The 27,280-nt window shown below is 36.2% G+C and overlaps 2 protein-coding genes across 3 annotated transcripts in view; one reads left to right on the forward strand and one right to left on the reverse strand.

Annotated features, from left to right (window-relative positions):
• The window catches only part of LOC127855585 (probable thiopurine S-methyltransferase), a 288,200-nt gene that overhangs the window by 55,178 nt on the left and 205,742 nt on the right, over positions 1 to 27,280 (reverse strand). The gene's annotated exons all lie outside the window — the stretch shown is intronic.
• LOC127855581 (uncharacterized) lies at positions 1,139 to 2,937 on the forward strand. Its single transcript, XM_052391315.1, has one exon. It carries the CDS (start codon positions 1,400 to 1,402, stop codon positions 2,456 to 2,458), a length of 1,059 nt encoding a protein of 352 aa, XP_052247275.1. The 5' UTR covers positions 1,139 to 1,399; the 3' UTR covers positions 2,459 to 2,937.

Genomic DNA, 27,280 nt, shown 5'->3' on the forward strand with positions numbered 1-27,280 from the left:
AGTAAACCAATTCTTTTTCGTGTCCAATGATTCAAATTAATAATGTATTCATGTGATAACTGATGAAACTATTATTTTAAAATATGTTATCCGGCTGAAGTCCAAACATCTCGAAAATATATACATGTTCAGCTTTCATGCGTAAGAATTTGGCAAGGATGCAACCATATTTATTAATTGATATTTATTATATATTTATATTTAATCATGTTTATTCCGAAAATGTTCAGCGTTTTCCTTTCATTAGTAAATCTGGCGCTGGAGTCCCTTAATAACGTCTAAATGATTACACTTTCATAAGGTGTCTATGACAGTCAATGGGGATTGAGCAATTACCGGAATCCAGTGCAAGTGTTCAGGATAGTATGTGTTTGTTTTCTACGTAAGAGTATCATTTACTCCACAATTATTTTTAACGGTTACCAAAAAGTAAGTATGAAAAGTCTCAGTGCAAGTAACAAGCATGCAAAGCGCATAAATCAGTTGTAATGGTGAGGTTTTAAGTTTATAAATGAACTGCACTCCTGTCATATCTTGACATATTTGGCACTGCACCGGGTCATATCCTTTTTCCATCAACATGTTGAATGGAAAGTCAAATTTCTCCACAAATACGATTTTTTGTAAGAAATCCGGGCGGATATATGAGGCGGGGGACCTTGGTTGATATCATTTTCGGTGCAAAAACTTTGTTCACTGGCATACCTTTAAAGAAACTTGTAAATAAAGTGCTAAATAGGTGAAAATCCCTGAATCGTCGACTTCAAATAGCCATATTTCAATAAATCCTGAAATATAATAACCAGGACTTCTCTAACATACATGATAATACCTCCTTTGCATATACCAACATATATTTCAATTCAAAAATGCCTTTAAACAATTATAGAACTGGATTTACTTACCCTACCGAAACTCAGCAAATTTTTTCGGAAACTTGTTCAAGCACGTCCAACTTTTTACATCATATCGGGTTTCCGGGGGTGAAAAAGCTATAACATAATTTTGAAAACTGAGTTGCGTCTAAGATTTTGCAATATCGAACAACTTCAGTGCCTTCAGCGCTTTGATTACCTCTACGTATCAGATTTCACTTTAGAGTCGCACCAATGCTTTTGTCCTTTAAATCACGCAGAGGATAGTGTCATAGCTAAGGCGGTATTCGGTCTGTGTAGCACTTAGGTTTTATCACAATGATCAGTCGGATTTAATCGTCCATGAACGGCAAGCGGACGCTTTGTTAGTGATAGGCGCAGAAGTTTAGATTGGTGTGTTATCTTCTCGACTGTATAAAATGTAAGTGCATACAAGCTAACAAGAAGATTGAATATGTTTAAGGACAGGGAATCGTGTAAAACTGTGAGCTATACATTTAGTTTAACATAAACATTGTGTGACAATGGTACAGTTAAACAAAATCAAACGTTTATTAATTGTAATCGTGTTTATGTGCATTTGTGTTGGAGTATTCCGTGTTGTTTACAAGCCATTACCGGATATCAAATTACTCACCAGATATTCCGGAAACGTCAACCAAACCGACGGACAAGTGTTAAGCTTGACCTTACCGTTGATAATTTATAAGCCAGACACAGTGGCAAAGCCAGTTATTTCAAATACATTAAGATTCACAAGTTATGTGCGCTTTTTTAATACGTCTGCTGACTATTCAAGTGCAAAGCAGATTCACAAATGCGTTGATCTTAAGATTCAATCAATAGGTAACACTCCCATATGTGTGTACGATCCTGCGATAGATATCTATGTTTCCAAGTCCATTATTGACAACGGTAACTGGGAAGGAGATCTTATTCGTTTAGTGGTGAATATAATTCAAGAAACTCCAGATACAGTTTTCTTGGATTTTGGGTGCAACGTTGGTGTATATACCCTTGCCATCGCCAAGTTTGGTCGACAGGTGACTGCGCTCGACGCCAATCGGAAGAACCTGGAGATGCTCACGACGTCACTTCAAAAAGGAAATCTTACAAAAATGGTAACGCTAATCTGGAACGCGCTCTCTGACAAAACTGAAACCGTTGGATTTAAGGAAGACAGAAAAAATATTGGCGGTCTTCAAATGGTCGGCGAAGTAAGCAGCACAAGTTTTGTTAGTGACGAAAATAGCTCTGTTGCTATTGTACTTGACGATTTAGTTCCCATATTCAGAAATCAATCCGTGTTAATCAAAATGGACATAGAAACATATGAGCTCAAAGCTATGTTAGGCGGAAAACAGTTTTTTAAAGAGGTAGATGTTAAATTTCTATTAATGGAATGGATGCACCATAAACTATCAGATGTTGGGACTGGGATCATACAGTTCATGACTGAAAGAGGCTATACACCATTTAGTCCACTACAGAGATCTGTGCCTCTAAAAATTAAAGACAGACAGCTTTGGTCCTCGGATATAATTTGGGTCAAGAATCCCATGAACGGCACTTGGTCAGCTTAGTGGTTTTCATATATGCGTTAGGTGACAATAATTACGTTGAGTTTCTGTTAGGGTAACATACAAATTATAAAAGCAGCAGCTTTCAAACATAGTGAATTATATATTTGGAATTGTAAATTTAGCTATTGAGTTGTATGTCTATTTTACTTTAAATGCAATCGGCTTCATTTTGTCAACAGCCCAAATGAACTACATAGTTATGTGCATATACGCTAGCACCATTGCCTGAAATTTACACAGTTTCGAGACATTCGAACTTCATTTCATCAATAAATTACTGCTGTTGTTAATGCTGAATTTGAACTTAAATAAAAAGTTTTTTTTCTCCAGGTTTTACTTATACTGTTATGATTTATTTTTTTGGGATGGCAACGGTTATTCGGTTATCCGTTTCTTAAGGAGGTTAACCGGTTACAATATTAATATTCGGTTACTCTTCGGAAATTTTTGTTTGATAGCAATAAATGCTAAAATCGTAAGTTTTGTTTTACTTCATTTCACTGTTTTACTTCATTTCACTGTATTGGCTAATCCGCTTATCTTATCGAAAATTATCGGCAATTACCACCCCGGGGCATATGCGGATCAAAAGCGATTAGAGTTGTAAAGTAACAGGGTGCAGCGGATTAATGAACAGGTTTTATTGTGTCATTGTGTTGACTACCAATGCTTGATCAAATCAATAAAGCTGGACACTGTGATTACACCCGATAACTGTTGTTTTAACAACTATTGCAAACTTAAACACCCTTATAAAGACATTGAGTATAAACAGGCCTTAACAACAGAGGTAAGGAAACCACTATGCTTATTGCAAAGTATATTTACGCTAATTGACACATGTTATTAATCAACAAATTGTTAATGCAAGTAATTCTTAAAGGATAATGAGTGTTTATAAAACACAACATAATTCGAATTCTGCACTAGCTTTCATTGGTCAAGGTAAGGAACAATAATTATGGGTAAATGATATGAAGGTAATATTACAACAGAGAAACATCAAAGTTCACCGGCAAGCATGTAAACAATGTCGGAAATGACTTTCAGAAATGACTAAGTATTGGATTCCAAATGTATATTTCCAATTTAAAGGACCTACACAATTTGTAAAGAAACAGTATTTAATTGATAACATGGTTTCAGTAATTAGGTTACAAGACAATCAACAAGACAGAGTATATTTGCATATACATGTAATTGTTTATAAACGTATACGTTTTTCGGAAGTTTTTTCCATTTATGTGTCAATACGAAAGTCGGTTAACCGGTCAATCGCTCGAATATCGAAACCGGTTCACCGGTTACGGATTTGCTTAGGTTTGCCATCTCTATTTATTTTGTATATATTGTTTGTTGTCACATACCCATGTGGGCACTGAGTACTAGATATGAAGTTTTGAAATATATTTGTTTACTTTTGACAAGAAAAGGGATACCTCAACACATTGAAGAAACTCTGAAACAAGAAAGAATTTCACTACCGATATATAATTGAATGGAAAGGATAGAAATGACTTTCATCCCAGTGGGGATTTTTCTTCATGAATGATTCACAAGCCGTGGCGGGATACCTTTCAAATTAGTCATTGCTACAATATGAATTTATTCATACAGAACGTGTGAAGAGAAATTTCCAATTAGAAAAGTACAAAATCGATCAATTTACTGTTGTATTCATGTATTTTAATTAGGGATGGCAAACCAAAGCAAATCCATAACCGGTTAACCTGTTTCGATATTCAAGCGGTTAACCGACTATCGTTGTACCACATAAATGAAAAAATACTTCCGAAAAACGTTAACGTTTATAAACAATAACATGTTTATGCAAACATTTTTAATAATCGGCTTGTGTGTTGCTAACAATAATAGTTGCCTCCTGTTATTCAGTGTAATAGGTTGTAAGACTTCCGCATATAAAACTTACAGGACTCATTATATAATTTGATATATTGAAATGGTGCTTAGCGTCTGTAAAACAGAACAAACTGCTGTTCACAATATTGCGGGCGAACAGTCAGATGAACAAATGGAGACAGACAAACGACAAACATCAAGGCCTTTCCCCAAAATAGGTTACTTCTTTTGTGTAATCACGAGTGACTTCAACTGTTCACTTCCGGTTACTTTTGGCTACTCACCGCACTGAGTTGTGGTTCTTTTTATTGAAAGTTTTTGCAATTAAAAAATGTTCCAAATTGCATCTGGAATTGTATAATGCAAGTCAGAATCATCAACTACGAAACGGTAGTAATGTAAGCTTCGGCTTCATCAGTTTTATATGTTGCAGTCTAATACTTATTATGTTTCGCGCCTGAATATATGGCGTTTGGACCGTTCGGAGTCACGGCAAAGTAGAAGATTGTTGAAAATGGCTAAAAATGAGCCCGGATGCAAGAATAATTTTAAAGCATTGCAATAATTAATAGTACATATCATACATAGACTAATTTGGAATGTGTTGTCCATACATTTAAAGAAGCTACCTGAACTGATATACGTTTATTATCCCCACGCTTTTTGAAAAAAAGGTGGGGATATTGTGGTTATCTCCGCCGTCCGTCCGTCTGTCTGTCCGTCCGTCCTGGCCACTATCTCCTCCTACACTAAAAGCACTAGAACCTTGAAACTTACACAAATGGTAGCTATGAGCATATGTGCGACCCTGCACTATTTGGAATTTTGATCTGATCCCTGGGTCAAAAGTTATAGCGGTTGGGGTGGGGCCGCGTCAGAAATTATCACTCATTTTTTTAGGTTATTTTACATTTACTTCTTTATTTCTACACCGATTCACTTCAAATTGATACTGGACCTCTCTTATGACAATACGGTCAATCTCAACCATGCATGGCCCCATTCCCAACCCTGGGGCGCCCCGCCCACATAGGCCACACCCACCAAAAATTTCCATTTACTCTATTTTTTTCATTTCTACACGGATTCACTTCAAATTGATACTGAACTTTTGTTATGACATTAGGGTCAATCTCAACTATGCATGGCCCCAATCCCAACCCTGGGGCGCCCGCCCACATAGGCCACACCCACCAAAAAATTCCATTTACTATAATTTTTTCATTTCTACACGGATTCACTTCAAATTGATACTGAACTTCTCTTATGACATTAGGGTCAATCTCAACTATGCATGGCCCCATTACCAACCCTGGGGCCCCGCCCACATAGACCACACCCACCCAAAATTGCCTTTACTATAATTTCTTCATTTCTACACCGATTCACTTCAAATTGATACTGAACTTCTCTTATGACAATACGGTCAATCTCAACTATGCATGGCACAATTACCAACCCTGGGGCGCCCCGCCCACATAGACCACACCCACCCAAAATTGCCTTTTACTATAATTTCTTCATTTCTACACCGATTCACTTCAAATTGATGATGAACTTCTCTTATGACAATACGGTCAATCCTATCTATGCATGGCCCCATTACCAACCCTGGGGCACACCTAGGTCAAACATTCGGCGTGGGGATACGCGTCGGCCTCTGCCGCGCCATTTCTAGTAATTCTTTGTTTTCAAAAATTAAGATTTTTGTTTGGCGCATAACGGTCAGGTTCGATGCCCGTCACATAGCGGCGGACACGTGACGTTTTTATATATACACAATTGTTAAAATTTATGTCATTTTTCCAAAACTTATGTTACTGAAGCTATAACTGTCCAACAGCAATAGACCTTTTCACATTCCCGATATCGAGTTTCGTATACGTTGCCCTCCCTCCTCTTTGATAAAACGAATCGAGAACGCGGCTAGCAATGTGGAAGCTCACATAACATAAAATAACAAAGGAAATAACAAACTTTTGTTTAATTTGTTGTCATTCATTTTACAGCTTGTGGTGTAGCTTGCACTGGCCACGTCTACTCGTTGGACACGCCTTCGGCATTAATGCCTCTTTGAAAGCATGTTCAGAGACACACTGTTTTGTATGCTTGTCGAGTACGGATGTGAATAAAACCAGTATAACTTTCAATGGTGTTTGTTCCTTAAATGGAGTTCCTTTAATGGTGATAAATAGTGTATTCTGTAGAAGAAACACTACACAGCTGAAGAAACATTTTTCAAAAATGATTATGTTTCCGAATCTAATTGTATACAATAAAATATACTTAACGATGACGCAAAACTAAAGGCGTACATACGCTTTAAAATGCGTGATTACGCAAACTTAAATGTGTAAAAACGCTAAAAATAAAATAAAACGCCAATTTAATTACTGCGACTTTTTTTAGCGTTTGAATGCCTTTACGTTTTGCATTATTACTAGGGATGGCAAACCAAAGCAAATCCGTAACCGGTTAACCTGTTTCGATATTGGAGCGGTTAACCGGTTAACCGACTGTCTTTGTACCACATAAATAAAAAAACATCCGAAAAACGAATACGTTTACAAAGACCTATATATGTATCATAAAGGTCTTTGACGTTTATAAACAATTACATGTATATGCAAATATACTCTGTCGTGTTGATTGTCTTGCAGCGTTGTGAGAAATCCAGGCATGTTCGTACAGTGTCGTCCAAGATTAGCCTGTGCAGTCCGTAAAGGCTAATCAGGGACGAAATTTCAACATACACTGGATTTTCGTTAAGCAGATACTTTGCTTTGATTTTCGTTTATAAATTGTGTCTTTGTTTTTATACCGGAGCTCTGTATCACCGATGTTAAAATCTAGCTATTAAAGGCTTTTAATGACTCACTTCAAATAATGTGAACATCTGCGAACACGTCCCTTTTTAAATTACACAATAGTATGATATTTATCGCAGGGGTATGATACAATTGTGGTTATAATAATACTTTAATGCAGTGGCATGCCACTGATGCTGGTACTGCTGCTTATGATGATGATATTGATGATCATGACACTGCTGAAATTGATGATAATTAGGAAAAGGAAAAGGAGAACTATCATGATGATATATAAATGCAACTTATTTTTATTTATAATAGTTGACTTTCGAAGTTGCGATAACACCAAAGTGCAGTGCTATACTTAACGATGACATTGGCTATATTCTAGTACACAAACGTACTGAATATTATTTAATCCGCGTCATGCGAAAATGGGTCTTATTCGACATAATGTAGCTCCAGACCAATTAACGCATTCGTTTGGTCTTGCCAGAAGCTACACTGTACGCCAATGAGACCACGAGACCTTACGTGACTGCGCAGGCTGCTCTTGAGCAACGCTGGCCGCATATGGCATAGGGCCCATTTTCATATGACGCCGTTCAATTAGGATTGTTAAGGGAACGATTAATTTTGAATGCACGTATTGCCTTACATGAAAAGAGAATGAGTCACGTTTTGACAAGTCGCATTACATTAAATATACGGATTATTTATTATACAATCACTGACCCTAACATTTAAGTTTTCCCAACAGAGTTTCGTGTTTTGGAAACGCGTAAACCTTCTTAAAAGCGTGGTATTTTAAATTCAGCGTTAGTCCTTTTGCTAATGGCATACTACATGAAACGTGACTTTGATCAAGGGATAATATATGATGCTTGTTAAAAAAACTACTTTATTTTATTACTGTCGCTCTCTCAAAATCTTTGTTCATGTAATAATAAATGAAGCGTATTTACGCTCGGGGAATAATAAAACAAAGCGTGGCAATGTTTAGGGATACTAAGTGAACTTGTTTACTTGCGCGAGTTATTGAATTGGCTCTGCTTGACTGAGTTTCAAATATGTGGGTTATGCTTTAGATTCCATCGAGCGCATTGAAGGATGTCATTATTTTGTTGTACGGGGGTTTGGTAAGCTGCGTCAAGTTAATTTTCTTAGCAACGCCGTGTTTAATATGACATCCTTACTACATATACACAATTATATAACCAGACATAACAATATAGCAAAACGTTTAAATAGTCACTGATGAACTTCAATAGTTTCTTTCAAAAGTTCCAGTGCTTACATAAACATAAACAATCGGTGGGACGAACATATCCGACAAAAACTATTCAAGATTACTATCACCTTTAAGTCAGTCACTACATTAATTCTGTTGTAGTCTATTAATGTTTCGCATACGGATGAAAACTATCACTGGTGTGTGCTGATTGAAAAGGAAAAGGTGCTAACGATTTGAGCATGTATTGCGTTCAACAAAAAATGCCTTTTCTGCAAGAGTAACCGAATATTAATTTTGTAATCGGTTAACCTCCTAAAGAAACGGATAACCGGTTAACCGATTAACCGTTGCCATCCATAATTATTACACCTTTCATTTTTCGTTATTACGCCTTTTTGCGCTTTTACACCGTAAGTTTTCCTTAATTGCGACTTTTCAAGTTTTCATACGAAGTTAATAAAAAGACATAAAACAAGTTGTCATCAAAGGGAACAAACATAGGATCATGAACGTAAGAATACTCCATAAGCGTGTCAAGATCCACTAACCGACGCACGAGCTGAAGCACCACCGCTGGGGGATTATCAAACTAGTCGAGGTCATGTAGCTAGGCTTACGAGAAACATGAACAGAAAAAGAGCACACCATATGTTTCTGAGACGAGTATTCTAAAAATCGCCGTGGTATCGCTTTCACCCTTACGAAGGTACAACATCAGTTGCATCCCAGTCTCCAGCAGCAAACATATCGCCATCCGTATCTAAGCGACACCTAAAACTCCACAATCACACAGGTTTACGCATCAACATCAGACTATGAAGACGAACAGATTAAACAGTTTTATAAAGAGTTTGAGCGCCATAGCGAAGAGCCCAAAAGAAAAATATCCCCGTCGTCCTGGCGACCGGAAAGCCAAGGTTGGACGCAAACAAAGACTAGCCAGGGACAGCAGGTATATTTGCCAAAGGAGAGCAAAGACAAAGGGCGGAGACTAAATTGAGCTCGCCAGAAGCCACCTACTCACACTGGACATCATGCTGCATCCACACAAACCATCTAGATCATCGACTTGATATAGTCAAAGAGCACAAGATATATTTCTTACTGGGGCCGCACCGGTTCAAGTACATCATCAAAAAGGCAACCACAAGAGCGTTTATTTGCGCAGACATCGAAAGTGACAAAGACTCACCTCCATCAAGTTAAAGAACAACCGCTTCACCAAGAATCCTTTCTTAAGATTCGATTTAAAGAAACTGAAAGATCCAGAGATAGCAGATACATGTATGTGGAAAGTGTGCTGCCCTGAAAATCCTAGACAGTTATGTCGGCATCATCACCAAAACATCAATGAAGTCCAGCTGTCATCGGCAGTGTAGTTAAATTTCATGTACATTCGTCAAAAAGTTCTGATGATGTCGATTATTTAAATGAAAAAATAGCAATGCTGAAGGTGGTGATGTTCGATAAATGTGCCAATAATTTCATTTAATTTCATTACTCAGTAAGCACAGTAATTGGCACGTTTATGGCATAAGTTTGTTATCTACGGTAAACATTAAAGTCTTTAAACCAATAGCAAAGACTACGAAATACGACAGACATGAAGATGGTCTCAAAAAAGGTTGAACCTAAATAACAGCAATACATCGATTTTAATCACCGGCTTCAGAGTTTATTTTTTGCTCGGGACAAGTGCTGTGATAATTACAAAGTATTGATGAGCAGCAAGACAATTGTCAATATAACCGCCGGATAAAACAGTTCGGATTCATATTTATTTCAATCCGTTATTTGTGTATCAAAGCAGATTTTGTTTTTCAGTTGTTACTTTTTTATAGGTTGTTTCTTGGCTAAACATCTTCTTCGGTTACATTTTGATAAAGGATTTCTATTCTTGGACATCCAAAACGCTATGTGACGCATCATTGTTCTTACAATGCTGATGACTATCTTATATATATGTAATTAATGATCATTATAAAAATCGAAGAATTTAAATTTTTTCCGCTAACTGACATCCTATTCTGGAATTTTATTCTTTTTAACTGTCATATATCTCACCATTCATCAAATTTAGTCTTGTTTATAGCGCCTTATTACGCTCAACTATATGTAGATATTTAAGTTTCCTCTGATTATTTGCATACTAATGAATTGTGTTTATGTGTCGTATGAACAAACCTTCACATTAACTGTGAGGATTTTTTACAAAAGTGTACAGGATTGTACATGAATGGGTATTCGTAATTGTATAAACTTCGATGATTTTCTGCTGTCACTTCTCCAGAACGTTGTGTCTATTTTTTAGTCATCAACGTATAACTGTTTTGAATGTTTTAATTAATTCGTATATATTCGCTTTGAAGTGTCAAAACAGAAAATAAATAAATCAAGCGTGCAGTCAACTAATTAACAAACCTATCGATCAACCACTCTGTCAATTATGGTGGTCGATTTTTGCCTTTCGTTCTTACGTTATTGTGGGTTTGAAGGTCGCCACCACGAGAATCATATCGACTACCCACCCGAACGACAAAAAGGTGAACGAATGGAATAATGATGCCTTTTTTTGTCTCTCTAGTGGGTGAATTTGTTGTTTGCGTGTTTGTGATAGTTTTTAAACCCACAAACACACCAGAACATATTGACAGAAACCAATCATCGTAGTAAAAGACGTTATGCGCAATGCTACTGGTACTTTTGTGTCGAACTCAAGTTTAACACAGATACATTCGAAACGAGGAGAAAAAACTGTATAATGATTTTTAACATTATAGGAGTCCAGTCAATAGAATTATTATTATTGCATAATTTGTTCACCATACAAAAGTTAAAAACGCTTTTACATAAACAAGCAATTGTCATGAATGCAATACTTTGAATCTGTTATCTAAGGTGAATGCATATATTACAAAACAATATATTTTGAAAACAAGAAAAGTATTCTGCATTCAAAATATAAACAGAATTGTACGATAATTTCATAATAAAGGTGATTATAACCAAACACCTTTTTGCTCATCACGGTTTTGGTTACAATGAAAATTTGCACGTAGTACAAAAAAGTGAATAACGCTCTCGAAGTCAATGTAAAGGCAACATGGTAACTAACTGCCAAGGTACCGCTAAAATCATTCAAAAGTGTGTGTCTCTTTTAAACATGCATATATTATAGAAATATGTATGCGTAAACATTGTTGCCATATGTTACGCAAATGGGTGTTTTTAATAGGCAACTTATAGCTTCATAATGCCCAATATTTACTACCATTAGTGCTAAATATTCCTGCACGCAGGGCATTGTTAAAGAAAAATCTACCAGTACATACACCATTGCAAGATGCGAGTGTTAAATGTTAGGCGTATCTGAATTACATATTCGTTGACCTAGATATTTTGCGACAATTAAGCAGCGGGAACGGAATAGCGCAGTTCTTGATTTTAGCCAATGCAAACCTCGAAATTTCTTCACATTTACTTGAAACATATTTATTTGTAGGTTATTTGTTCCCATTTGTAGTTAAGAATAGAATAACAAACGCTTAATCATCATCATAAACTCTGAACATCAACATAATTATGAACGTGTATTTTGTTCATGATCTTAATGTAACATGCAATCACAAAATTTACACTTTGATTAGCCTAAATAAAACAAAACAAGAAAGGCATTTCGCGGGTATTGGTACTTTGCGACGAGCTTATATTAAACGTTAGTCGATTATTTGTATTTTTAAATTAAATAAGCAAACCATCAATGGAGACTTTGAGGAAACTTATTTGTCAAGGTGTTTATCATAGTGTAAACACGGTTTATACACATTGACAAGTGTGTCTTACCGAGAAGAAATTCAAGCTGCACTACAGAAATTAAGTGACTCACTATCGTTATAAAACGAGCCTTGTTCTAGGAAAACTGGGCTTAATGAATGTGCATCAAGTTTCAACCCATATTAGCATGTGCAGTCCACACAACATTGTTAACTGAAAATACTGATTTTGCGAAATTTCCCGAGCACGAACTTAAATTGAAACATGAAATACCTGTTAACTTTTACATTGTCAGATTAATATCGTGATATCATGGCTGCTTACATCCGCGTTAGTTAGATAAGTGTTAAGACAAAGCGACCACACACAAATACAACTTATGTAACTCAAGGTCGTATTTGAGTTGTTATTTAAAATTTGAATTGCATTTTGGTATATGACATATGCTATTTGCATTGTGTTATTTGTTGCAAGCAAACTGCAACTTCCGTGCGCCTTTGTGCTTCTTTGCATCATATATAGTATTATTTATACTATACATATACTAGAAACATCATTTCATCTGTCGTTTCTTTATAAATATAAATCAAGTATTCTCTTGCGTGAAAATAAAAATGCATCAATTAGTACCATGTTTATGGAAGTTTATATCGCTGTAGCGCTAGTACATTACAACTTTACAATAGTAATTACATTAGTATGGAACTATCAATTACACTAGCTAATCAACAAGACGCAAGTTTACGCAGTTAGATGATTTCTGAGATGTACTAAGAAATGAAAATGAAGTGTTGACCGCATCATGATGTTGTGCGCACTCATGTAGAGACTAATTGAAAACTAACCATCAATCCCCACAGATCAAGCAAACGTTTGAATATCAAGCGGACCGCTTCTGTGGCAATGAATCATGCGATGGACGTTAGTCTATCGTACATGCAATACTTTTCATAACACACAAAACGTCATGTGTTACCGAAAAAAGTCAACAGAGAAACCGAATTGCTACCAACAATGATATGATAACTTTTATGCGCCTCAACAAATTTTCACTGAAACATTTACAGTTCACATTGGTTTGTACACACGATTCTCTCCTTAGTTATCCGGGTACAATGCCCACTGACTGAGCTTGTGAGTTTGGTTGGTAGTCGCCATACCGAAATGGTGGGGTTCCTTCCGGGTATTCTTCCTCCCCCCCCACACACACACTCGCACGGCACATGACCACATTAAAACAGAACGTATTCAAGTCAAAATGAATAGCTACAACAACAAGCTGCTATTCATATTCGTCCTTAATTTTGTGAATCTAGATAGCTAATAAGGTCGTGCTAGCTGGGACACCATCTGGATCCATACATGATGCAGCCTAAGGCGATGAAGTACCTCATAAATTTTGAATTACGCACATGTCTGTCCGCTTTCTGAGCTAGTGCTTTTCTCACCGGCCACAATAATTTTTCATGATGAACACACATATACAACAACTAATACCGCGCAATCGCGCACACAAATATCAACAAAGATATACACGTGCACACACAAATGTGCACAAACGACTATCGCGCACTTACAGTACAGTCCACGCGTTTTCAAAAAAAAACTCGCTGACTTCCGCGGGGCTTTAGTCTGCTAGCGAGTACTTTTTCGGCAGGGACGAAATTTCAACATACACTGGATTTTCGTTAAGCAGATACTTTGCTTTGATTTTCGTTTATAAATTGTGTCTTTGTTTTTATACCGGAGCTCTGTATCACCGATGTTAAAATTTAGCTATTAAAGGCTTTTAATGACACACTTCAAATACTGTAATGTGAACATCTGCGAACACGTCCCTTTTTAAATTACACAATGATGTATGATATTTATCACAGGGGTATGATACAATTGTGGTTATAATAATACTTTAATGCAGTGACATGCCACTGATGCTGGTACTGCTGCTAATGATGATGATATTGATGATCATGACACTGCTGAATTTGATGATAATTATGAGAAGGAAAAGGAGAACTATCATGATGATATATAAATGCAACTTATTTTTATTTAAAATAGTCGACTTTCGAAGTTGCGATAACACCAAACTGCAGTGCTATACTTAACGATGGCAATGGCTATATTCGAGTACACAAACGTACTGAATATTATTTAATCCGCGTCATGCAAAAATGGGTCTTTTTCGACATATGTAGCTCCAGACCAATTAACGCATTCGTTTGGTCTTGCCAGAAGCTACACTGTACGCCAATGAGAACACGAGACCTTACGTGACTGCGCAGGCTGCTCTTGATCAACGCTGGCCGCATATGGCATAGGGCCCATTTTCATATGACGCCGTTCAATTAGGATTGTTAGGGGAACGATTAATTTTGAATGCACGTATTGCCTTACATGAAAGGAGAATGAGTCATGTTGTGACAAGTCACATTACATTAAATATACGGATTATTTATTATGAAATCACTGACCCTAACATTTAAGTTTTCCCAACAGAGTTTCGTGTTTTGGAAACGCGTAAACATTCTTAAAAGCGTGGTATTTGAAATTCAGCGTTAGTCCGTTTGCTAATGGCATACTACATGAAACGTGACTTTGATCAAGGGATAATACATAATAAATGAAGCGTTTTAATCATATTGGGATAATATATGATGCTTGTTAAAAAACAACTTTATTTTATTACTTTCGCTCTCTCAAAATCTTTGTTCATGTAATAACAAATGAAGCGTTTTTACGATCGGGGAATAATAAAACAAAGCGTGGTAATGTTAATGGGATACTAAGTGAACTTGTTTACTTGCGCGAGTTATTGAAATGGCTCTGCTTGACTGAGTTTTAAATATGTGGGTTATGCTTTAGACTTCATCGCGCGCATTGAAGGATGTCATAATTTTGTTGTACGGGGATTTGGTTATCTGCGTCAAGTTAATTTTCTTAGCAACGCCGTGTTTAATATGACATCCTTACTACATATAAAACAATTATATAACCAGACATAACAATATAGCAAAACGTTTAAATAGTTACTGATGAACCACAATAGTTTCTATCAAAAGTTCCAGTGCTCACATAAACATAAACAATCGGTGGGACGAACATATCCTACAAAAACTATTCAAGATTACTATCACCTTTAAGTCATTCACTACATTAATTCTGTTGTAGTCTATTTATGTTTCGCATACGGATGAAAACTATCACTGGTGTGTACTGATTGAAAAGGAAAAGGTGCTAACGATTTGAGCATTTATTGCGTTCAACAAAAAATGCGTTTTCTGCAAGAGTAACCGAATATTAATTTTGTAATCGGTTAACCTCCTAAAGAAACGGATAACCGGTTAACCGATTAACCGTTGCCATCCCTAATATTTATATATATATTATATATAAAACAAGATATTAAACTCAAAATGACCCGAAAACATGGTGCATCGCTTTAAATAGCAGCGATATTCACGTACTCGGTCTAATTAAACGCAGAAATGAATTTCGTTTCTGCAAATGTACATATCTTGCAATAGTTGTACACATGCTGGGTCATTTTTTAAGAAATAGCACGATACACTACTCGCGTCAACACGTCTTGCCCAAGTTCTTACTGTTCATTGTGTATTGTATGCAATATCATGAATTAATAATACTCTGTTTTTTTAATGCTTGAAAAGTTTTAACCATTAATAGAAAAAAAAATTAAACCAGACCAAAACGTGTGATTCGCACATTCCCCATACGTTTCAGATGAGTCGTTAACATGAGAACAACTATTAAGCACATATTGCTGTAAGAGCGTGATTACCAAACGTCACAAGCATGTCAATTTAATGTAATGACTATCATCAAAAACAAATTGAATATTTTACATTCTAGTTTATTGAAGCATAAATGAATTTTTTTTACTCTCAATGCAGTTAAATTTCCGTTAACACGCACGTTAAGTCCCAAGCTAATTAAAATAAAATCCTCACATCCACTCAAAAATTTGTCGCTGTTAGCCGGATGTTATAGAAGCGTCATACCGGGTATAATTTGAAAGTATAATATTGAAACAATAACCACGGATTCTTCGAATAGAATTTATAAAAGAACTCAGTTTTCTCGAGTAAAATATGGTTACATGTCTATTTCTCGAGCAAAGCTAATGCTTTACTTTAATTTTGTGATATGTGCTAAAATGATTACCACTCCTAATCGAGAATGTCATGTACTTCATACTCATTTTGCTTACATTAATAAATTTAATGCTACAAGCTATATACGCTTGAACGTTCAACTTGTTTATTTCTAGTGTTATTGTTGTTGTAACCAATTTTGATTAATGCCTTTAGGGCCACTTTTAAATATTAATAAAACATACATCAATTGTACAACAAAGAAAAATAACTTGTGCATATTTTATTATGTAAATTTTCACAATTGTTTAGATTAATCGGGTTGAATTAAGAATGATAATATCTACAGCCGCCAATCTAGAACTTAATTTACAGTTATTAATTTTTCATCACGTTGTATTATAATCTGAATGTAATGGCGTTTATATAATGAAATAAGTATTTTGTTTGACATCTATGAATAATACAAGAATATCAATTACGAAGCTGGCGAAATGGCTCGAATCGATCAATTTAACAATCAAAGTGCTGAAGGCACTGAAGCTGTTCGCTATTGCATAATTTAAGACGCATCTCATTTTTCAAAATTAATCGCAAGTTTGAAATGAACACACGCCATTCAAATTTATAAAGAGTGTGTCATAACGCACGGGTCGAGATTTGTGTGCACTTTTTATCATCCTATTTATTTTATAGAGATAACTTAGACAAAATAACAACAATATGGCCCTTTTTGGACGTTCTGAAAGCAAAGAAGGTATGATGAAAGTGGACATGAGAATTGAATATAACGACAATTTGCAATCACCATCATATTAAATGAATATTGTTGTAATATCGAATACCTATCTCACTAAGAATATAATTTCATGATCAAACTTCCCTGTACAAAACTTTTGATTTTTTACACCATGTACAAATTCAAAATATACAATAAGATAATCGATGAAAATAAATAAAAAATAAATCTGCGACCCTTTCCCTTTACTCACGAATTAAGTATTCATAAAGACAGCCCTGTTGACCAGTACTTTGTTGTTTATGCATTACTGGTTACCCTAGCAGTTCACACGGTGTCAACAACTCTGACCTAAACTTAGGTATAGAGCACTAATGCGCTTTTTCGGCACAGCTGTTTAATCCAGCTTTTCACATTAAATTACTTTTACATAACGCCAGCAGACATGTGTGAATATTTTCGAATATCTCATAGGCTGATTCGAGATAAAACCTCTGAACGTTGGCTACATCATCGTGCCTGTGCTCAGCGCAAAGGGTGTAGCACTGTTCAGTGTAAGGAATTTTGGACTACTCTCTGTATGTTCAAACGACACAAATTGTGGCCCAGTTTCAATTACGCGTTAAAATCCATCTCGCATAATTTCAGGGTCAGTACTCGTTCACTCAATCGTCCGGGGAATATATAATTGACTATCGATAAACACAGTTATGCTTTCAAGATGAGTAAGCAAACATTACCGAATTAGTATTCTAACGATAAGAGGAAGATCGTTTAATTATCCAACCACAATGTTTGCCGTACTCGGTCAGAACGTCTTGAAATCGTTCCTGATCGCCTTGATAGGCTGCCCTTATTTACAAGTTTGCTATTTTGAATTCAATTTTGTATGAAAAAGCATTGTTCTAAAATGTACCATTTACAATTCGCAATTAGATTTGTAATGAACCTCGTAATGCGAATATGGGTCTTATTCCATATGCGCCCATCATATATATAGCCCATTCAGCATGCGCATCTCTCAGTCTGGTCAGGAGATAAATAATGAGACCATAACACATTGAGAGATTTTATAGCGAACAGCATCGCAAATATTAACATACGATATATTTCGATAGTGAACATATATACTCATAATAAGGCATGTGAGGACACATATGATGTGCACTCCCGTAGTATAGTTTTTATCTACTTACACTAATTTGTGGTTTGACAATGATAACATACATTTCATGCGGTGAATATGCGACTTACAAGTGAAAGAAAACCCACAATAATTAAACTTTTGTTTTCAGTTCATTTATTTAGAAACGTAAATTGCAAACTTTCTTTCAAAGTCAGCATTTACGCCGACTACCTTTTGAAAAGATATTTCCTACAACCAAGCAATTATCACTGTATCTTACATCTGCATTGAGTACTATTAGATATCATATAGCTAAATATTGTAATAACGTTTATGAAAATAGTAATATTGATACACCCCAGGTGTAACAGTTGCACTTACCTGTTCAATTGACTGCCTTTTAAGTTGTTCATTCAATTCTGGTGACATTATGTGACTATATAAAACAATTGACAAATGTACACAACTGAGTCTATATAATCTAAACATCACCAGAACTTTTATCTAGCGGTGAGCCATCCATTTGAATACTTTGTATTTTTCATTGTTTTTCTAAATAAGGCGCCATTATGTCTCATTGTTATGACATTTGGTAAATGACGTCATGTATCGTTCTAATTTCTTGGTCATTATTTATGGTCAGTAACGTCACTGACCAATTTTGGTCACTGGTGCCCAGAATTCTGGTCATTAATGACCAGAATCTTGGTCACTGCCCAGAATCTTGGTCACTGACCAATTTTGGTCATCAGTATTAAACAATAAGTAAAAACAGTTGAGTTTTAGTCAAGATCTAGGATAGACGTAATTTTTGTTAAGAGAGTCATTCATTTTTCGAAGTAAATACCTTTTAGTCGTTATCACGTGTTTTATAATAATAATCCAGTAAATTGAAGATTGTTTACATTAAGTAACACTGATTTTATAAGCATTTTAACACTTTTATTGTATTATTTACACATAAATACTGCAAGAACGCAGAACTGACTGATTGTGCGTCACTCGCCATTAACTTTGTAAATACTACCCTAGTGTTATTACCGGGAAGCTGGCGGTTAGGAATCACTTACATTGTGTTGCTGTCTAACGGGTGGTTTATTGCGATTATTGTCTTCGCACGAAGTTTATTGCGATTATTGTCTTCGCATGAATAAATTATTGTTTGAACGTTTTCTATGGACTTGTGTCATATTTCAAAACGGATTGAACAAGCGTAACACTATATTAACAGCTGTTTGAAAGCTATAAGTAATCAAGTCATTAATACGGTATATCTCAAAGCAGAGGTGCGTTACATTTTTGGTGGCAGCGGTGGGATTGAAGTTTTTGAACTCAATCCAGCGATATGAATCCGACGCTTATCTACGTTTAAAGTGAAAATTGTTACTTTTTATTACGCTACCATTTGACATATACAATAGTCACTTTTTTCGGGTCAAACATCGGACTGTTATTACGCGCGTTCACACGAATGTAGGCATATGTTTTAAATAAACGTACTAGTAATTTCAAAAAAACAAAGTGCAAACAGTGGGTTGAAAGTGTTATTTTATACAATAATTTATTACGATCGTATAAGTCAAATATGAGTGATCCGAGGGCGGTAGACAGTGAGGTAACCTTCCGTGACGGAAGTGGTTCGTCGGCTCGTGGCGATGAAGACACACCTGAGTCAGACGCGGAGGTCGCGTACGGAAGCCAACATGTACTTGACGACGGGGTACGAGCGCTACACGATCAAATGTCGAATATTGCTTCCGTTTTGCGTGATGTCGTTGTGGAGTTAAAGCAGCTGAAGGAAGCAGGGCGGGGTACTACATCTTCGACTGCTAACAACGCGAACAACAACACATTTGTTGCGACGGTACACAGGCGTGTGGGTGATCTAGATGATGATCTACGTAGTGGGGGTGATAGCCGGGTTGATTCTAGAGTTGGCAACAGAGTGCCCGACGTGAGGGAGTCGCAGCCGGAACCGCAAGCGCCGCGGTTTCTTAACAACGGCTTTGTGATTGACCGTAATTACGAACGGCACACTGACAATGGACAGCCGTATGCGCAACCTGGGGTTTCAAATACTAGGTGCGAAAATGCCCGTGGCAGATACGAGTACCAGACTCCTGTCTACATGGATGGTCATCGTCCAAATCAGCAGCGAAGACTTCCACATGTAAAGATGGCATCATTTAGTGGTAAAGAGGACTGGGTGACTTGGATATCGCAGTTTGAAGCGATCGCAAAAAGGAACAATTGGAGCCAAGACGAAATGCTGGACCAGTTGCTACCCAGACTCGAAGGTTTGGCAGCCCAGTTTGCATTCTCGCAACTCTCCCCAAACTTGCTAAATGACTATCAATCTTTAGTGGATGAACTAGACAGCCGTTTCCGTGTCATCGAAACGCCGCGCTCTTTTGCGTCAAAGTTCAGCCGAAGGTCGCAACGACATGGCGAGACTCTCGAAGAGTATGCAGCGGAGTTGAAGCAACTCTATAACAAGGCTCATGGCTGGAGAGATCGACGTACTAGGGATGAAGATCTTGTACGAAGATTCCTAGATGGACTAAACGACGACGACGTCAAATTCGAGGTGGAGTTTAACAAAGAACCGCGGAATATAGATGAGGCGGTTTATTTTGCCGTGAACCTGATAGAAATCCGGGGTTCAAACAGAGCTGAAAGACGAAACCGTTATAATGCCAGGAGAACTGAACACGACGATTATGATAGTACCGTTGCAGACGAGGAAGAAAAGGCTTTCGCAATTAAGGGGGCAGATGCAAAAACAAATCCTTCGCGAGTAAAAAACGAAGATGACAGCAAAAGCGAAGCATCTACAATAAAAGAGCTATTGGCGAGGATCGAAAAACTAGAGGCAGAGCGAAACACACCTCAAAAAAGAAACTTAAAGAAAGATGTGACTTGCTTCAGATGCCAACAGAAGGGACACTATGCGAGGGAATGCCATAATCAAGAGCAAAAGAACGCTTTTAACAGAACAGCTGATGAAAAACAGAAGCCTTTAAACGGGAAAGGACCAGCCCTTGCGGCCAAAGGGAGGTCCATGTAAATGATCTAGTATTGGAGGGCCAAAAGGAAACCACAACAGCGACAGAGTCAGTGAGCAGTTGTAACGACAGGGACTATGGGGATGGCCTGTACATTGAGGGTACAGTGGAAGATACCCCTGTCGTTTTTACAACTGACACTGGTGCCTCGAAAACTATTGTGTCTTCGAGGATCTTCAATCGGCTTAGAGAGAGTGAGAAGCCAAAGTTAACTGGTGCCATAGGTTTGCGGGGAGCTCGGGGTATGCCCATTAAGGTAATGGGTCGAGGAGCCTTCAGAATGCAGCTTGGACCAGTCAAGAGGCTTCAAGAAGCTATAGTAGCCGACATAGAAGATGACGTGCTGTTGGGCTATGACGTGTTGGGGAACGCTGAGAGTCCAGCTGATATCATTTTGAGTCGCAGTATAATTTCTTTAGATGGCAAAGATATACCTTGTATACAGAAAAGGCTGAGGCAAATGCGAAAGGTAACTGTTGCAGACGATGTGCTAGTTCCAGGGAACTCAGAAGCTGTGATAGAAGTGTATGTGGAAAGAGAAGAGGCTGATGACGGAGGGAAGCCTGACTTTATCATTGAAGCCACTGATATGTTCCAAGAGCGGTACGGTCTAGTTTTGGCTGCAACATTAGTAAACATCAACTCAGCCCCTACTTGCAAGGTGGGGCTTATGAATCCGTTCCCTGAAGAAGCAATCCTGAAGCAGGATGCCGAAATAGCACGTGCAGAACGAATTGATAGCGTGGTGAGTGTCGTCGTTGATAAAGAGAGCGAAGATGATGCGAAGGAACTGAGCATTAGAAGGATTGATGTAACGCAGAGCCAAGGACATGAATCTGGTAAGCTGGAAGTAATCCAACATACCATCGACAAAAAGGATGCCGCTCCAGCTAAGCAATTGTATCGTCGGTCGCTTTTAATCTATTCCAACGTAGCTGTAAATGCGGAAGAGGTCACCAAAAAGAATTATGTGGGCCACAAAAGAACTTCACCTTGGGTTAGTAGGCTGGTACGAGTAAAGAAGAAATTCATCACAAGTCGCGACGGTCGATCACTATCATTGCCTAACTACACAAACGAATCAAGTGACTGTTCTTGTCATGATTATAATGTCAATGAAACAAGGATCAGTAGTAAAATGGTATCTCTGTTGATGCTTGATATCAATTTTGAATGTGACTGTGATCCAGGACGCTCTGAGCGAGGACAGACGACAGATCCCAGGCAATGCGAGCCTCTTCATGCCCGGGGCCATTCCACCAGTGGTATCAGACGATCTTCTCCACGCAGGATGTCGTTTGGGCCATGCCACCAGAGGTATCAGACGATCCACTCCATACCGGATGTCAGACGAATCGATCCACCAAAGACATGGGACATTAATTTCCAGTTCTGGAAATCAAATGAAATAATACGTTAGTAATTAAAAACAGTGCAGACGTTTGATATTATTAACTGTTAAATAATTTTTGCTGATGTGAAAACATTAAATTGTAAAGTTATAAAGAACAGATACATACAATGAAAAGATTTTATAACTAACTGTCATGATATGAACAATTACATACTTGAGGAACAGTTCGTACAGTGAACAGTTATACACGAAGCTAGTAGTTAAATAGATTGAACGGTTTTTGATGTTTATTTACATTGCAGTTAAGTACCATGTTTTTTTAATAATGAACTGTACGTGATGAATTAAGTTAAGTGTAAGGCAGCAGGAGCTTTGCCTTATTAAGAGGGGGGTAATGATACACCCCAGGTGTAACAGTTGCACTTACCTGTTCAATTGACTGCCTTTTAAGTTGTTCATTCAATTCTGGTGACATTATGTGACTATATAAAACAATTGACAAATGTACACAACTGAGTCTATATAATCTAAACATCACCAGAACTTTTATCTAGCGGTGAGCCATCCATTTGAATACTTTGTATTTTTCATTGTTTTTCTAAATAAGGCGCCATTATGTCTCATTGTTATGACATTTGGTAAATGACGTCATGTATCGTTCTAATTTCTTGGTCATTATTTATGGTCAGTAACGTCACTGACCAATTTTGGTCACTGGTGCCCAGAATTCTGGTCATTAATGACCAGAATCTTGGTCACTGCCCAGAATCTTGGTCACTGACCAATTTTGGTCATCAGTATTAAACAATAAGTAAAAACAGTTGAGTTTTAGTCAAGATTTAGGATAGACGTAATTTTTGTTAAGAGAGTCATTCATTTTTCGAAGTAAATACCTTTTAGTCGTTATCACGTGTTTTATAATAATAATCCAGTAAATTGAAGATTGTTTACATTAAGTAACACTGATTTTATAAGCATTTTAACACTTTTATTGTATTATTTACACATAAATACTGCAAGAACGCAGAACTGACTGATTGTGCGTCACTCGCCATTAACTTTGTAAATACTACCCTAGTGTTATTACCGGGAAGCTGGCGGTTAGGAATCACTTACATTGTGTTGCTGTCTAACGGGTGGTTTATTGCGATTATTGTCTTCGCACGAAGTTTATTGCGATTATTGTCTTCGCATGAATAAATTATTGTTTGAACGTTTTCTATGGACTTGTGTCATATTTCAAAACGGATTGAACAAGCGTAACACTATATTAACAGCTGTTTGAAAGCTATAAGTAATCAAGTCATTAATACGGTATATCTCAAAGCAGAGGTGCGTTACAATATTAACCTATTTTGGGTCAATAAAAAACTCCTTAGAAGTTATTGATAAAATTGAAAAGAAAAAATATAAGGTGTCACATGTCAGAACTTATGATTTTTCTACACTATATACAACGCTTCCTCATGCTTTAATAAAATCCAAACTTGTTTCTTTGATTGAAAACATTTTTGGTAGAGAGGTGTTCATATCAAGCTTTAAACACTAAAACAGCTTTTTTACTTATCAGATATTAGATAATTACATCATTTGGACTGGTCTTGACTTTTGTGCAGCACTAACTTTTCTTCTGGATAACTTTTTTTGTTTAATTTAATGGTAAAATATTTCAACAAATTATTGGTGTTCCTATGGGTACTAATTGTGCCCCACTTATAGCTGATATTTTTTTTATATTGTTATGAAAGCGAATTTATGTTAGAATTATCTAAAACTAAACAAGTAGATTTGATTGAATGTTATAACCTTACAAGTAGGTACATTGATGACATACTTAATTTAGATAATCCATTATTTGAACAATATATTCACAAAATCTACCCTAACGAACTAGTCTTAAATAGATCGTCTCAATCAAATACAGACGCTGCGTATTTAGACTTACATCTTACTATTAATAATAATATGATTAAAAATAGTTTATACGACAAACGGGACGACTTTAACTTTGAAATTGTGAATTTTCCGTTCCTAGATGGTAACATCCCTAAAGGTCCTTCCTATGGTATTTACATTTCACAGTTGGTACATTATGCCAGAGCATGTTCATGTATTAAAGATTTTAATGATCGTAATCTTTTATTAACAAAGAAATTGCTAAAGCAAGACTTTTTGTATCATTACATAAGAAGTAAATTCGCTAAATTTCACTCAAAGTATGGTGATTTAATTTCAAAATATAATGTTTCTTTAAAATGGCATTTAAATAATGGAATTTCCCATCCATCATTTTATGGAGATGTTTTCAAGCGTGTCCGCAAATTAAATATGTTAAAGAAAATGTTCAAATTAAACTTTACAATTTAATTAACTCGTTTTTATCAAAAGGATATGCTGTTGATGTACTTAAAAACACGTGCTTGATGGTTTTTGATTAACTATATCTTTCTTCGCTTAAAATTTGGAATTATTAGATATTATGGGCATTTTGCACATTTGAGCATAGTTTTGTCTTTGTGTCGTATGCACAAATATGCATAAAAACTACATTTAGACACACATCTTACATCATATCATTTTTGTCGTCAGTTGTCAAACACCTATATACTGTTTGATTCCAATAATGTCGCTTTTATAAAACTAATCGAATTACTTTTTTTATACATTTGATTCTTAATATTTAATCACCTAAACTTGTTTTATTAGTAGTTTAATTTTGCAGTACCGCCCCATTAGTATTTTTATTTTATCTTTACAGTACTGCCCCTGGATTTGGTTCAAGTCACTGTGTTTCGCGCGTCAATTACGTCATAACTCTTTCTCGGTTCCTGGGTACATTGATTTTTGTGACGTCATACGACCAAATTTCCAAGTTGTAAACTACATGCATAGGTCATTGAGTTTATAAAAAAAATTCTCTGTGACAGGCGTTTCTTGTTTGATTTATTTTTTAGAAGTACATAAACAACCAAGCAATGAAATATGGAACTTTTACACCCATTATTGCTGCTTCTTCCTGTATTTGTGCGATGATGATCTGAAATATAAACTTCATGGTGCTATATTCTTAAATCTTTTTCTAAAAAGAAGGAATGTAGTTGACACTTGTTCATGGTTTCATTCCACCGTTCCTCAAAAAGTTGTAACTCTGTTGCTCTGATCTCTTCAATACCATTGAGTAATTGAATGGTAATTAAATTGAATGCGATTTAATTCCCTTTTATTATTGTTTAATTTTAGTTACAATGCTATGAGGTTAAATTTTATTTGCACGTACATGTATTATGAATATTGCTGGACCAAGTGTTAGGTTGAGCGCTCCAAAACCGGTTTAAACCCCCAATGCTTTGCATTGACCGTTCCAAGGCGGTGACCCCAGCTTTATTCTTATTTGTGTTTATGTTGTTTTGTATTGTGCTGTATTGTCCTGTTTTGTACTGTTTTGGCAATCGATCACTTGCCTTAAATAAAGGACCTACTAATTGTTTATAATAATAATTCAATACTACTCCAGCAGCTGGAGTTTCACTTCTTTATATTGTTATATTTAGTTGTTTTTTTAATATTCGGTTTTAGCGATTAAAAAGCATTTTGAGGCTGTTTATATAGTCAAGTCAATCTAGCCCCAAAATAGGCTTAACCTCAAACAAATTGCAACAGAAAGTATGATGACTGATTTTGATACTTCAACCCTCACTCTTAAACATATAAAAAGTCTAGAAAAATCTAATGAGGGGAAAACTAAAAAAAAATCAGTTGTGTACAGGAAAAAATAACACAAAAAATATACTCAATCACATAGTTGATGATTGTGCTTGGTCTGTTTTTTTAGGGATCGGAACGAATACTGGAAACGATATTCGTTTATTCGTTTGTCATTATACGAATATATTCGAATATTCGATTTTTAAACCGTATATTAAAATGTCTGAATTTATGACCGTCCGGAGCAAATTACTATTCCTGATTGCCACAAATTCCACTACAATGCGTGTTTGAAAAACATGATAGAGTTATATATTTTTAAAGATCATTGATTATTATGCTCTCAAGGAAAACACATTACAGTAATTCTACTTTATTTCAATACTTATAATTGATCTGGATTACTTTCTATACTTTCTATCGATAATATTTATGCTTTTGGTTTCGCTATTTTTTCTGGAATAAAGAACCATTTAAGAACAATTTAATTGGTTTAGATTTGAGAAACTAAATTCTGATTAGATAATCATTGATTTGATACATGGATAACGGAATTAAATCATACATGCCAGACTTCGACGGGACAGTCCCGCCAGTTTGGTGATTGTTCCGGCGTCCCGATATGAGACAATTTGTCCAGATATTCGTTAAAACGTTCTAAAAATTAACAATAAAATTCGCTATTCAAGCTCTGTCTGGCTAAAACTTACAATCGCTAATCCCTGTATTGCCCCCTATTGACAACCAACTTCTACTTCTCGAGTGCAACATTACCGGTATGCTAGGGGTAGGCAGCTCTTTTAGACTGCATTTAAGATTTAAGGTTAACCAATCGCGATAAAAATCAGCCTTTTCATAGCTTAATCAATGTTCTGTTTTCTGTTAATCTTCAATATGCATAAGGTACAGTAAGCTAAGTGAACAAAGCAATAAGAAGACGTATCAACTATGTAAGAATTAAATTAAATAAAACTTAATTAAAACATAATTTCAGTGATGTTACGTTTATTAATTCGGTAACTTGAAACGAATAATTTATC

The sequence above is a fragment of the Dreissena polymorpha genome, chromosome 13, assembly GCF_020536995.1.
Source record: "Dreissena polymorpha isolate Duluth1 chromosome 13, UMN_Dpol_1.0, whole genome shotgun sequence".
In the NCBI taxonomy this organism is placed as follows: domain Eukaryota; kingdom Metazoa; phylum Mollusca; class Bivalvia; order Myida; family Dreissenidae; genus Dreissena; species Dreissena polymorpha.